The sequence below is a fragment of the Strix aluco genome, chromosome 9 (assembly GCF_031877795.1).
Source record: "Strix aluco isolate bStrAlu1 chromosome 9, bStrAlu1.hap1, whole genome shotgun sequence".
Classification (NCBI taxonomy): Eukaryota; Metazoa; Chordata; class Aves; order Strigiformes; family Strigidae; genus Strix; species Strix aluco.
In genome coordinates this window covers 31,815,341-31,830,714 of record NC_133939.1, presented here as the reverse complement: position 1 = coordinate 31,830,714, position 15,374 = coordinate 31,815,341, and the positions used below count along the sequence as shown (strand labels likewise).

General features: G+C 41.6%; 1 protein-coding gene across 3 annotated transcripts in view; it reads right to left on the bottom strand.

Annotated features, from left to right (window-relative positions):
* Positions 1–15,374, bottom strand: part of LOC141927309 (transmembrane 4 L6 family member 18-like) — a 31,292-nt gene that overhangs the window by 2,054 nt on the left and 13,864 nt on the right. The window contains exons 3-9 of one of the 3 annotated variants that reach the window (XR_012624357.1): positions 15,188–15,277; positions 14,953–15,101; positions 13,371–13,551; positions 6,530–6,619; positions 5,736–5,878; positions 4,014–4,194; positions 2,141–2,232 (exon numbers count right to left, since the gene is read on the bottom strand). Coding sequence is in view for 2 of the 3 variants with exons in the window: in XM_074834478.1 (XP_074690579.1) it covers positions 2,218–2,232; positions 4,014–4,194; positions 5,736–5,878; positions 6,530–6,619; positions 13,371–13,551; positions 14,953–15,101; positions 15,188–15,277 (849 nt within the window). In the remaining variant the exon portion in view is untranslated. Of the gene's footprint in view, positions 1–650; positions 2,233–4,013; positions 4,195–5,735; positions 5,879–6,529; positions 6,620–8,207; positions 10,201–13,370; positions 13,552–14,952; positions 15,102–15,187; positions 15,278–15,374 lie in introns of those variants that run through there. The other 2 variants (XM_074834478.1, XM_074834477.1) reach the window with 2 other exon arrangements.

Sequence of the window (15,374 nt, the reverse complement as noted above, 5' to 3'; positions counted from 1 at the left end):
AGATATCAACCTGTGTTAGAGCAGAAATGTAAATTCACAAGACACAATCACCAAAAAAAATTAAAGACAGCAAAGCCTTGCCAATGGTTAGGTACAGCCACTAATACTACTACTATGGAAAAACCAGATATTGTTCTCTGTGTCTCCTGTCTACCAAGCTCAAGACTTTCCATGATCAGAGACAGAAGTTACTGAAAAGTGGAAAGGACACATACAGGAGCAAGATAAAGGGTTAAGGGTTTCCAGGTGTAACTTTAAGGTATTTAATTGCTCTCATCCAGTATAGCAAAATCTATCTCAATAGACCCTGTTTACCTAAAGATAAGCCTGTATTTTCCCCGTGGCTGAGCTGGAGTCTGAATAGAATACCCCGTTTGCTCGCATTCCTCAGTGAAATGGCGCCATTCACTTTAGGAATATTTAGCAATTCTAGGGGGTTTCTGCTTTGAATGTCTACCCCACACAGACTATTTTTCATCCAAATACTGAAAAACCTTTTTTCAAATATTTCTAACGTTTTCAAACTAAACAGCTTCATGGTTTGCAGGCATGAAATCAGCAAGATTCTCCAAGATCTTTGGTAGCAGTACGGGTTGATTGTTAAGTTTTCTTTCTTTTCCTTCTGTCCGTAAACAATATCCACAAATCCATAAGAATGTGGGATTATCATTTATTTAGATACACAATATGATGTATATTTAAGCCTAAGGAAAAACAGAAGTGCAGTTGCAAACAGTCCCCATTGTATAGTCATGCCTTTTTGTCATGCACCTCTGAACACCCATGACACCTTGAACTGTCTGCCAAAAGACTAGCCCTATTCTTAAACATAATTAATTTCTTTATTACTTCTTCTAACTTAATAGAAACTAAGCTATTAAAGCTTTACATGCATTCTTCAAATCCTACAGGAAAAATAGGCTTTTCAAAACAATCTGGTAATGGAATATCAAGGCAAAATCTCAATATTGTCTTGAAACAGAATTAAATGACTGGTATACTCTATTTTTCTAAATATCTTACCTGCAGCTACCACTTATTGTATGGTTTGCCGTTCTAACACTGTTTAATATTAGATGTTCATATACCTGAATCCTGCTAGTTCTGATGTAATAGGGATATGTGCATTACTGCAAGTCTGAAGTACGTATTTCGCTTTCCTCTGGGTGTTCATTCTCTCAAAACCAGAGTGCTGGATACAGCCAGAGGTTGCCCATGCAGCTGCAAATGAGCCATATGTCCACTCCATTGTGAATCCCTGAATTTCCACTGGGAATTAAATAATAATTCTTTGTGAAATTAAAAAGACTTTTTAGCTGCTTATTTAAAACAGATTATTCTTTTTCATCTGATTCTTATCATCAAGAACATTAGCCTTCCATTGCAGCAAGGTCAGGGTATTTAGAAGAGTATTAAGCTAGCACTGGGTGCTCACAAGGTTCCCTCATGTATTCCTTCCAGTCATATAATAGTCCATTTAAAAAAAAAAGTTTGCCTCTGAGTATAAAATAAAAAGAAACCCAGTGCAGCTATTAACATGTACTAATTAGCACGGCTAACTTCAGAGCTGTGTATCTAATCTTTCAATCAGGCTTGGATGCCTTTCTAAAAGCCTTACCTGCAGGGAGGCTTGATAGACTTTTTTTCAGTAATTCCTTTGTGCAATTAAGAACTTTCAAGACAGAATGAGCAGGACAGGCTGCTGCCTTTTGTGAGCATCACAGTCTACCCGTAACTAAAATCTATTCATTTAGAAATATGACTTCACCCGGTGCACTAATTCTCCAGGGAACAACCCCTCCCGACATACTGCAATGTGACTCAGAACACTCCTGTGTTCTAAACAAAGAGAGGGGAGTATAAAAGCTCTATAGCAGTTTTCTAGCAGTTTATTTTTTTAAAAAAAAAAAAAGGTGATTTCCATACAAATGCAGTTTCATGGTATTCAAACTTCCCTGTTGTCAGAACAAATGGGAGGGTGAAAAAAGGAGGAGTCACTGTCGGGGACAACTGAACAGGTTAGAAAACAAGTAAAACAATGTAGATGTCAAACAGTTCAATAACTTCATCCAAAATAGAGAGGCTTGAGAGACATAGATTTAAGACAAGGGCTTAATTTGTCTGCAGCACCCAAATCTACCATCATAGATGTTGGAGAAGCCATTTCTCTCTTTTTCTGGGTGTGAGGGAGAAGCAGTGAAGATTTCCTCGTCATTTTCAGAGAATCCCGGCCTGCAAATAAAAAAGGAAGGAAGTAGTTGCCCTCTTTTTTCCAAGTCAAATCAATATGGATGTTGTTCGACTGTTCAAATGGAATCCAGTCTAAATCCAACACACACCTGGAGCTCAGAGCTGACCCTGCCCTGTGCCCAGGGACAAGCCCACAGTCTCGCTTTTGCCTTCAGTGGCGGCTGATCTGGGTCCCAGGCTGGTGAGGCTCTTTCACTGGCAAGAGGAGTGTTTTGAGATAAATTGCCACAAGCCTTGACCTCATCCTGGGCTGCTGTCACAGTCAGCTCCTACAAGAAGCGCTTCCTTGCCTGCCTGCCTGCGGCCAGCGTGGCACCGCAGCTCACTGACGGGCACTGCCCAGGAGGTTTCAGCTGCAGAGGCTGCTCTGCCCACCCAGCGCTCCCCGTTACGGGGCAGAAACAACCCCGCGCTGTCTGTGTGTGTGACTGCACGCAGATACATGTGTGTATGGGCGTGCAGGCACGCTCTTGGGGATGGCAGCTTTTCCTAATTAGAAACCTCTCTCAAACGTGTTGTCATCACTGAGATTGTTGGTGACAAAACCCCGAGGGCTCCTCGATCCCAGTGCAGACAGGCAGGGAAGGGTAAGCATGTCTAATGTCACCTTCCCTCCAATGCTGAGGAAACCAAGGGCCACGCTGAACCACACCACTTTCCACCAGCATGCAGGTTGGCAGCATCAGCCACCTGAGCTCCGGGGTTCTACCTCATTCCTCTGCCCAAAGCAGAGCCCTCTCAGTTATTACTGTCAGGGTTCAAACCTGCCTGGCAGCCAAATACCACGCAGCCGCTCACTCCCCATTCCAGGGGACGGGGGCTGTTGGAGGGGTAAAAGGGAGGCTCATAGGTTGAGATAAAAACAATTTAGTAATTGAAATAAAGTAAAACAATAACAGAAAGTACAAACGGGTAAAGCACAATGCACCTGCTCACCACCTGCTGACTGATACCGAGCCCATTCCTGACTGGCGATCCTGAAGGAAACTAAGCTCCCGTAATCGCAATCCCGGAAGCAAAAGAGAACCCCCAGTTCCCAGCTGACCCTCCTTTACATACTGAGCGTGACGTTACACGATATGGAATATTTCATTGGCCAGTTTGGGTACAGTGCTCTGGCCGTGCCCCCCCCGCCCCCAGCTTCTTATACATATGCGCCAGACAGGACATGGGGAGCTGGAGTGTCCTTGATTTCTCAGCAACAACTGAGAACATCAGTGTGTTATCGACATTGTTCTCATACCAAATCCCATACTGAATCCAAAACACAGCGCTACTCTAGCTACTAAGAAGAAAAATTAACTCTACCCCATCCAAAACTAGGAGGTCTACTGAAAACATAGTAAAAACCAATGCCTAGATCACGACTGCTACATATCACCTCCTGCATCTTCAGTTTGCTGTGAAACCCACACATTGATAAAAATGACTTCAAATTAAATGCTAGAAGAAAGGTACTCAGAAACCTCTGCTGACATAGGAGTAATGGACTCGGCATTGGTGCTGAATCCCCAGACACATTTTTTTCTTCTCAGTCTTAGCCCTAAAGGTCAGCGTAAGCAGTCACCAACACCCGTATACCATAAGGTATCAGTAAATGAATGAAACACAATAGAGTTGTTATCAGTACATATCCTCTGGTAAAAAAAATGCAGTAGCATAGAGAATACATAAACCAAAAGGGTAGGTCCTCAACTGAGAGAAATTGCTGAACCTAAACTGACTTGGAGATGCTGAAGAAATTACCTCAGATATTTTGTTACCTGGACAAAAACAGAATAGGTCCCACAGAGTGTCCGTTTCAACTCAGCAACCACTTTGAGAGAACAGATGATCAGCTGCAGTCCACTAAGAGCTATCAGAATAGAGAGTAAAATGGTGTTCCACTCCACTATGTTAGGGGGTTCGGTGCACCGAGACCAAGCAAGGTAATCTGTGAGGTACCTATTGGAGAAACAGCAATGTGAAGTAAATTAAATGTGGTGGGTGCAATTCAATTTAAATACACATTATTTTACCTATAATATATAGAAAACAAAAATATTGGTCTTTATATGCTTCAAGTTTAGGAGCCAGACTCTAGTCTTTCATTACACCAGCATAACTCCTGCATGGGTTTGACAAACTCATCTGAGTGATAAGACTTATATTCCTCAAATACATCTGCTTCATTAGTTTCCCTTTTACACACCTGAGTGTTAGACAGACACTGCTATTTTTTCAAATGGCAAAAGCCAAGTTTAAAACAGGAATTCTCATTTTATTGATTTAATTTCAGCTTTAGGTTAAGTCCAGCTGACACCAGTCCCGTGCAGAGAGCAGGAACACCCCACACCGTCAGTCTAACCAATCCACGCAGCCTAAAGGGCAGAGCCGAGGTGAGTGTCACCATGTGCCACTTCCAGTTGTTCCAGAGCCATGATCTGCATCCTTGGGGATCATAATGTGCACAGCTGACATGGGCCCTTTTCACTGAGACATGCCATAGCCTGGAGGGTAATTGCAAGAACCTTTGTTAGACTCACTTGTTCAGTGTCAGTTGTCTTTTTTTTTTTAAACATTCATAACTGAAATGCTTTGAGCCAAATCTGGAGTACATTATTCAGCATGTGGCCCTTTACACTGAACTCAGACTCTCATTTTTGTATTTACAAATGGGATGATAATGCTGGTGATATATAGCATAGATTGCAGGATGCACTTCAGTGTTTTAAAATAAAGCTGGCTGTAGTCAGAGAAGGCCATAGCTTAGGAACTACTGTTGGATGCTGAAGAAACTTGTTTGTGATCCTCTGACAAATTTAATTCTCGGTGCATTCAGGTGCAGCTGGAAGAGCCTGGCATTACATGACTGGAAATATTCAAGTCTTATAAAGCCTTGATCTTTTAAAGGGAGAATGTAAAATCTTGCAAAAGCAGCCTCAGGTTACAGATCTGAATCAAACCTTTCACACCTTGAGGAGGCTGGGACACGGACAACACCTTGTCTACCTTGATTAGGTGTTTTATGAGATACAGCAGCTGTATGAAAAAATGACCAGTGATCAAACCACAGATGTCACTGAGCTTTAGGACCTGAAGAGAAACCTACTGAATTATTAAATATAAAAATGCCATCTATACTCTTTGACCCAAAACCTTGAGGAATTTGAGAGAATATTCTGCAAAAGTATCCATCTATGCTCACTCTGATCTTACACTCTTTGCTATACGTTCTTTATCTGGTGGTAGGCACAATCACATTTATCTAGATGGACCACCAGGTCTGATCAGTATGAAGATTCCTACATTTAATCTTTCTTTAAACAAGGAGGAAAATGCTTTTCTTTGAGGATTCAGGTGCTCATTCAAGAAGCTGAAAAACTTCACTCACCAATATAGGTCTTGCGTTCAAGAGACTACGCCATTTTGTGTAAAACAGAATTTGTCTGACTCCTGTTTTGATGAACAGTTTCTTCCAGAAGAGTTACACTGATGTTTCTTACCCTCCAGCAGTGTCTTTGAAGATATAATCCCATCCATGTGATGAATTGCAGAAGGGGCCCTGGATCAACCCCAAGGTAAAAATGATGCAACTGTATCCAGAGAAAGCAACTCCGAGCAGGGCTAGCACAATCGAAATAAAACTCTGCAGTAAAGAAAGAAAAATATTACTGTGTGGACACAGTATCCACAGCAAATACAGTCATTCAGCCTGCCTAGCTACTTCCTTGGGGTTGAATTTCACATCTGATAGTCCCAATCTTCAAAATTCAAAAAGAAAAATACCAGGTACAGAATAGCAAGCACACACGCACAAAATAAAGATTAAAGACAGTTTCACAACTCTCAGTTAAATATTGTTTGGGGATATTAGTTTTTTTTTTTTTAAAAACTTGCATTTTTGCAAAACCGTTTCCCAAAATGCTAGAGGAACACAACCACACATTAAACATGTTCGCATCCCAGATAGTGTAAAATAACTTCCAAATAATACAAGCAAGGGGGTGAAGCTATTTAGTTGGGGTACTTCAATGAAACTCTCAGGCCTTCTACATTTTTATTTTACAAGGATTTTTTGTGTCGTTTTTTGTTTGCTTAATTCTTTCGTCCTGACTGTGCTTCAGAAGGAAGGTGCTACACTTTCTGTGACCTCTCAACCCAGCTTAGAATCCTCTTCTGTGAAAGGAAGCGGAAACAGAGCAGTAGAGAGAGCAGAAGGATGTGCTGGAAACACAGGAGCAGGAAGTCACTCAGAGCAAATGCTAAAGAGATGCCCAAGAATAAAACACGGACTCACCCTGTAGGTTTTGTTACAGCTCTCACTCCGGCAGCACCGATAGAACACGTTACACTCCAGTGTTATTAGAATTACTGCCAACAGAAGGATCTATAAGAGGACATTATAAGGTCAGTGAAATGACTGCAGATAGGAAGCCAAAGCCTCGTCACCTGTGGGAGGGGGGGACTGCATCGGCTGTGTGCTGCTGAGACTGTAACGCTGCTCAGTAGCGGAGCACAATTGCTTGAGGTGCACCACAGAACCGTTTTATCAGGCTGTTACTGTACTTGTTTCGTGTACTTGAAAGACAAGAGTACAGTGTCTCCTATCACAGCAAAGTGTTACCAGCACAGACACAGCTGTATCACTGAAGCTGAAAGAATAAACCCAAGCTCACAAGTAAAAGAATCAATACCAATGAAGGGAAAGGTATTTTATTGACACAACCACATCAGTTCAACAGCTTCTTGCCGATACCCTGATCCATGGAAGTGTATCACCCTTGTCACCAACAGTCATATTAGAAAAAGGCAGTTGTACAAGCTTTTAATTGAATTCATCTGGACTTGTTTGCTTTCTCTGTCAAGTATCCATACTCTTTTTCTCAGACTATTGAATTATTTAAACCTGATACTAGAATCATTTCAGTAAATAAGACTGGGACTCCAGAACCATGAACTGCCACTCAGAGGCACTGGTTTGAAAGGGAAAATATGGAAAGGGAATATTTCTGAACTACAGCACTATTCTCTCACAAGCTGCAGGATAATATATATGTTTTTAATAAACTGGTAATAATCCTAAGGCTAAAAATGCTTCAAAAGATGAATATCACTGTGTAGGTAACTTTTTCCCAAATTTTCAACTATGTTTTTCTGTTCAAATTCTCTACCTGACAGTTTTTTACTCCACTGGAAAAGATAAGGTTTTTCTTCTGCTTTAGGAAGAACACACAATTTGAAAAGAATGTCTCATGTTTTAATAATTCTCCCAGTTTAGCACCTTCATAAAAACACCTTACTTATGCAGAGGAGACCTGTTTTAAGTACTGACTGTGCACACACACTTTTATTACATTACTGCCTTCTGTCCCTGAGGCTACGGTTCTTTATGAACACAGAGAACAGTGTGAGCAGTGGGCAACTCTGCGTTCGCTTGCTACTGCGGATGAGCACGTTACAAATGTAATGGAGAAAATCCTACTATGCCAAACCGTGAGACAATCTGCTGTATTTAGCCTAACAACAGTGGCACCTGGTGCACTGTGAACTGTGTCCAGTCCTCTAAATACTGGGCTGCACACAGCTCTTACAAACATCTAACAGTTATGAGAAGCTTTTTCAGTTTTTGTTCCATTTTGTTTTGGTAAAAGAGCTCTAATTCAACCTCCATAGAGGATTAAATCAACATAGTGCCTGCTTCCATAATACAAGCATAAATCACACAAAAAAAAAGCCAGCAGGAAAAAAAAAAAAGTCAACCCTGCAAAATCACTTACATGAAATTAAATAGTATACACAGCATGTAATTCAGTATATTTACTTTTTTTTTCAGTTTGATCAAGTTGTCTGCCTGCAGTGTTTTTACCAAAGTAATCCATGTTCTCTTTAAAAGCACAATTATGTTGCTGCACAGTAACCCAATATTATTTGCAGCGGATTGCAATTCATTAAAAATCCATAGAATCAACACTTACCATCACACCTGAGAAACAGATGCCTTCAAAATACCACACGTAGTTGGGAAGCTGGTAACTGGCAGCATGTGAAGCTTTCCCATTAGGGAAGTATAATAGGATATTAACAACAATACTCCAAAGTGCAAGAGGTATCAGCAGACAACTCAAACAGCTTCCACATGTCTCTAAAGCCATCTCTCAAGAACTTTAGAAGTTTTGCTCTAAGCTAACAAAAGATTACAAGGTTTTAGATAAGAAAAGTGTTTGGACCTCCTCAGCTGGACTCAGTCATTTGATGTTCACCGGAACCAGGTGACTGGGGTGTGATTCCAGAGACACAGACGTGTTTAAGGGTTCGCAGAACAATGGATGAGTATCGCTGTCTAAACTCATTGTCCTTTCTAAGCACATATCTTTAAATAGCAGTTTCCCTTCTAAAAGATCCTCCTTTGTGATCTTCCAAATGAAATATGTCTAGGAGTCAGACTCAGGAAGGAACTTCAAAAATCTCATTTCCTAGTGACTGCTTAGAAACAGACTCCTCCCGAGAACACAGACCAGGATGTGGATATTCTGTGACACTCAGCCTTACTGCAGCTCAAAATTTTTTCTACCCTACATGGGGAAGGGAGCTGTCAAATGATAAATATGTGCAGTCTTTCTACAGAGGGGCACACACTGCCTCACACCACAGAGAATTAATACCAGAGCTTGGCAGACATGGCCCTAAGGGCCAACCAACACTTGCTGCTCACTTGGGGCAGCCTCACAAACACACCAAGTTGAGTTTTGGCTACCTTGCAGGTAGTCCAGAAGCCCAAGAAACTGCCAGGCAGACTTATTGTCACACTTTAATTACTCACTCTTTTCTGCATAATTATGCGGCTCAACTGTTTTACGAATTAAATCCTGCTATTTCTCCAGTTGCTCTATTCTGTGTTTACAGCTGAGTATGTACAGCTATGGATCTGACCTAAGGACATGTGACTTCTTGTACAGGACAAAAGGTCTGGCTGTTTTTTGAAATGCCTGCCGTTTTGCACTGCGCAAAGCCAAAGCCAGACAGATTCCCCATTTTCATGTGTCATCATTCCCTGAGCAACTAAACATTCACCACAGTAACACAGAACCAGAGCTGTCTGAATGCTCACAACGGGAAAGTCATAGTCAGAGAACAAAAAAAATTGGGGCTTTATCAAAAGCAAGACTGCTGATTTTAGAAGCAATGATGTCATGGCCTATTTTCCTTCTGTTTCCTCAGGAGCTGTTTTAGGCTCTGCACACAGGAGGCTCCTCTCATGATCTCATAAAAGCTGGGTTGCATGTTGTAACCAATTCCTTCTGACTGCTTTGAATGAGATCACCCAAGGAAATGGGCATGGTGGCACTCATGCAATTACACGATTTTTCTACCTGTTCTCTGCTGTGACTCTCTTGTTTCCCTCTCCTCTCCTTTTTCTAGGTGGTTTCATTTTGAAGTCCTCAGAGTTTACTTTGAGGATCTTTCCATATTTTCTGTTTTACTCCCTAATCACTATGGACAGTTTTTTCAGGCCTCCCTCTAATTGAAATTAGCAGCAAACCTCCCTTTGCAGGGTCACAAGCACAGACAGAACACTGTCATCAACACTGTGCCTTACAGATCAGAGGAAATAGCAGAATTAAAAGCAGGCCCATGACTGATTTTTTTTTTTTTTATTACAAAACTCAGAGATCACGTAATAGGCTGAAATCTTTCTTTCTAAAAGCAAAGGCCAAAATTACTAGTGAGCATCTTAGTTTATAATCAAATTTGCTGCTACTTCTCATAGTAATCTGTTCTGATTAGAAGAAACTTAGTTGGAAAATGACACCTGAAACAGCACTCATTCTGCAGTACAGCGGTCTGCATCAGGATTTCTTTTGTATCTGAACCAAGCTCTGCAAATACCAAATCAAGGTGTGTTTTTTTGCTGGCACATGGTACTGCTAGAACAGGAAGCAACCATATTATAACAAGTATTAAGCAAACCCAGCAAACAGTTTCTCAAATATCTTACCAAGTGTTGCAAGAACTGCTTTCCCGTTGCTGCCAATATCCATGAGTCGATGCCGAGCCCGTTACCGAAAAGTCATGTTTACTCTGGATGAGTGACTGCTCTGCTAACTGAAACGAATAACCTGAAACTACCAGTTTTCCATGATGTAACTGATAAAACTCCTGAAACACTGTCTGATGCATCAGGCAACAAAGGGATTCAGCTGGCCTTTTTTTAAGCGACAAGATAAACAGTGAGCAGTAACGCTGTGTATTAGTGCTACATGGATCTGAGCTGAAGTTTTAATTCTAAACTCTAGCCTAATCATTCTGTCCACTGGAATCTCTAAAATTGTTTCAGTTCTTTAATTAGTTGTGTGTATCAGAAATACAAGTAACAATTATGCAAGCACAAAGGCAAAATTCTGTAAATTGCGTGGGAATTATACCCTACTCCATCAAGACTCTCTTTTCCTTCTCCTCCCACTACACACAATTTAAATTTGCAAATCCTTTTTCAAACAGTGCTGCTTCATATACAAAGACACTATACTGCGCAGTTGCAAGGAATTGTGTGTGTATACACACCTGCACATGCATATTCTCCTCTCTCCCATAGCGGGGCAAGGCAGGCATAAACACAACAAGCAGAAACAGTATGAAAGACTGCCCTCAACTACCTCTACATATTTATGTATGAATAAGTGGTATTTGTCCTGAGATTCTAAACACACACACTTCCCATCTGTGAGTTTTTGCTGCTGCGGATGTGCGTGCACAATTTTGTTTTCACAGTTCATTTCTTTTTTTCAGATATGTATTTGTACTGGGCAGACTTGAGTGTGAGAACAGCCTGAGATAGACCTCAAGTTTCTGGGTGCCTTTGAAAGACCTCCCTCCTAGTTACAGTAGTACTAAGTATGCACTGACATCCACAGGAAATTCTTTTTCTCCCATAAACAGAAACTTACCTGTTTTCAAAGACGACATTAAATGCTACATTCCAAAACTCAGCAATAATGGCAATCAGTCTCATTTCTTTGAAATGAACGGCACGTCACATTTTGGTTATCACTTGAAAAATGCCATTGCCCGTAGCACACTGACCTTGCCAGAGCTGCTGACAGCATATCATTCAGATTTACTTTATCTTGTGACAAAACATTCACTGTAATACGCTACAAACTACACTTTGGAGGTTCTTGCACAGGACCTTAGAATACTGTTTCCAGGCTGCTTATTGGTGAAGTCAGCTATTTCAGGTTAACGTGCCACTGCTGACCTGAATTTGCACTATATTGTCTGAACCCTGCCAGGCCTGGGGGTCTGCTGAAGTACTGAACAGGCCCCAGACTCACAGGGTGTCTTGTCTCAAGACTCTGAGCAGTCAGGAGGTGAGGCCCCTTGGGAGAGCAGCAGAAGGGACACAGAGTGGCAGCTCAACTGCCCGGCAGCTCAACTCCTGTATCCATCAGAACTGCCACTGAACTGTCAGACCCCGGTGATGCCACTGAACTATCAATCATACTCCTGCTGATGCGCAATCGCCTGGCTCGGCTAAATGATCCAAACCAAACAGTGGAGCAGCTCCCACTCTGACAGAACCTGCTGGAGAGGAAAAGGACGTTATAACATGACTGCTTTATATTCACATTCTCATGCCCCCACAGTCCCTTACTCTAAGGCCAGGGAAGCAGTGTTTCCACATGGGCAGGGAAAGAATCACTGACACCTGCTGGGCATTTTTAATACAAATCTTTATTTGTGAAATACAGCAGATGTTCTGAAAAAATCCTGAAAAGGTGAAGTGCATGTGTCTGCCCTCGATCATCCACATTTTACTGATACTTTGCTTTTGTTCCGGCTGAGTATTCATTTATATCCAAGCCAGACTAGATTGGGTTTGTGTTCATTCCAACACCAGAATGAAAATGCAACTTTATTGGGAAGACAGTATAAAGTACAGAGCTGTTGTGTCAGTAGAAAGAAAAAAAAAAAGGCATCCTTAGTTGACATGTTCAGGCCGTTCCCATACTAAGATGAAATGAACCAAAGAAATTCAGAATATATTTTGCCCTTAGATACAGGCTGGTTAGTGGAAAACCTACATATGACTCCAACAACAAAGGCTGGCCCCAAGTCAGTGAAATTGATGGCAACAGCACAGTCTGACAACAAACAATGTGCATTTTAGTATGCATGGAATATAAAAAAAAACCACACACATGCCCCGATGTCAATGCATTGTCAGGTTTCTAGCAAACGTATGTCTGTGGGGGGAACAAAAAGAAAGAAACACATATTAAGGGGAAGAATGCTAATGTTGTATCCAACTGTAAGAGCTAAAATTAACCGACCACATTTAGACAACCATAGCACGGCTCTTTATACTGCAGCTACAGCATGGAGGACAGGAACGAGAAGCCAGTAATAGCTTTGAAAGAGCCCCAACATTCAAGTATGCCAATTAAAAACTGAAACATTCTTAGCCATAACATGTGTGTGATATAAATCGTATCTGGTTCATACCTTAAACCACTGCAATTCCAACACTACCACTACGATACTGATTGTAACAACATACTCAAACTGTTTAACAAGACTCCAAAGAAATTTGGATGAAATTCCCCTTCCTCATTCAAAAAAACCCCCCAGATCTTTCTGCAGGTTCTGTTAGCTGTGTGCAGTTTAATTCCTTATCTTACTTTTACTAAGTAAGGCCAGGATGCTGCAGTTTTCATGACATACGACATTCTCAGTAGTCTGTGAGCAAAATACAAGGCTAAAGCGATACAGTCAGAACAAGCAGCTCACCACAAAACTGCACCCCACTGTGCAGCAATGTCAGAGACCATCACCATCAGCAGATTTGTATTTCATTATATCGCCTATATAGTGCTAATGACCACATGTGCCACAGGAAGGAAAAAAAGCCTTCCAGTTCCTATGCAGACTAACCTCACTGTGACAGCTGAGGAATCAGCTGAAAGCATGTGGTCAAATACTACATGAAAATGTTTAACACAACAGGGCTATAAAAAAAGTTGTACACTGAATTGTTGCTTAAGAATACCTAAAAAAAAATAGCTGCTAAGTAAGACTCCATAGTAGCATCAGTAACAACAATGTTTCACGCTCATCTGAGAAGCATGGTTATAACTTACCTCCTCATGGCTGCAGCACAGCCCACACACTCCTCCGAGAATGCCGTTGATTATCTGTACGAAGCACAGAATGAACTCTATTCCTCCCAAGACAAGGAGGATGGAAAAGAGGGTGACATTCCACTGCACGATGTTGTGAGGTTCCTGACAGGCAGACCACTTGTTATACTCAAACAAGTACCTGTACACAGCAATTAAAAGCATATTAACACTGTGAGGGAGTGGGATGCTTACCGTACACTGGAACCAAATTACATCTAGTCTGTAACTGCACTGACGATAATCACTCTAAGTGGGAATAGGAAATGCAATGGTTTATTCTGTGCAGTTTGCTCTGTTTAAGAACATGTTGAACCATCAACCATACATTTTCAATAAGTTTTAAATTTCTTTTTAAAAAAATAGCTAAGCTATAAAGGCAGAATCTTCTATGACTAATTAAAGTGAGACACAAGCTCAAGAAAGCTGAAAGAACAAAGCTGTTTCTCAAAGCACCCACAGAACTTTTCAGGACTGGGCCTTTATTCTAAAAACAGCAATTACTGTTCTGAAGCAAATGGGTCACTTCCTCCCCTGTGCTGCTGTCTTTGGGCTCTCACACACCTACTCTGGAAGAGCCAAACACAACACAAATTCAGAGGGCTACTGCAGTATTCCAGCTGTTACTCCTCACCCACATCTTCAGAACATCAGCACCACTGAGCCTCAGCACGGACCTAACTCAGTTCTTTATGTTCAGTCATAGAACTGAACATAGGAGGGGGGTGGGGGGAGGAGGAATGCCCCCTCTTGGGGGAGATGCAACTGGAATGCAGAATTCAAACTCTCTGCTGCAAAGGAGCTTTATGTGGCTTAGTACTCAAGCTGCCTCTAGTCCAGCATCAGCCATAAACTGTTACTAGAAACAGCCTCCAGGTGCCAACCATACAGACACTGTCAAAGCACATCATGATCCAAACCAAATCCTCCTCCAGTCCACAGGATTTGTGGGGATTAATGGGGAATAGCATACAAAGCTACACAGGCTTGGTTTGCTGGAGAACCCTAATTAGGGATAATTAAGACCTTCTGGCCCTCCTCACCCTGCAGCGTGAAAAGATTCTTATAGACCTCTCCTATTTCCATTTGCAAAGGTTCTATGCTATTGTCACTAATGAAGGCATTCTGCCAGTTTACACTGATGCAAAGCAGCTTCAGAAGCAAGCCTCACAAAACAGATTCTTACACAAATAAGCAAATTTCATAACGACCACTATTCATAGTTTGCAAATCCCTCAAAGTCCTAAAACTTTACACTTTATGTTAGAGGTTTCATGGGCATGAACAGTATATGGTATATAGGTATTATTACCTCTCTCTATAAATGCACAGATCCCTTTTTGTAGAACAGAGGATTTATACTGCTTTGGTTTTAAACTGTAGCAGTGTGGGTAACTGATGCCATCTGTTTAGTTCTTAGTGAGAAGCATAAACTTACGAATGGACCTTGGTATATGGTTACTGGACATTGCTGAACGGTACTGGAATAAAGCCCATGTGTATGTGGGGAAAGACCTAACACCCCCAGGAACAGACAACTTACCCTCCAGAGGATTCAGTGAAAGGATACATCCAGTTTCTCTCTAGGCGAGTAAAGCAATACGGTCCATGAGACAAGCCCAGTGCTGAAATGATTATACAGTATCCAGAACCAAGGATCCCAATAAAGGCTGCCAGAACTGAGGACAGCATCTGCACAGCAAACAGACACAAACGTTCAACACAGCCATCATTTGTCTTCGGGATTATCTGGGACTGGAGCACAGAGACCCACTTACCGCGCAGCTCTTCCCACAGTCCTCATGGCCAAAGCACCCACAGCAGTCGTCGTTGTGAAGCCCAATGAACACTGCAGCTGGGATGAGCACCTAGGAACACAGCAAACAAACCACACTGTTCTGGTTGTCGCACAGACAGGGCAGGTGAAACACAATCCTCACACTGCGTTCACTTATATTGCTTCTT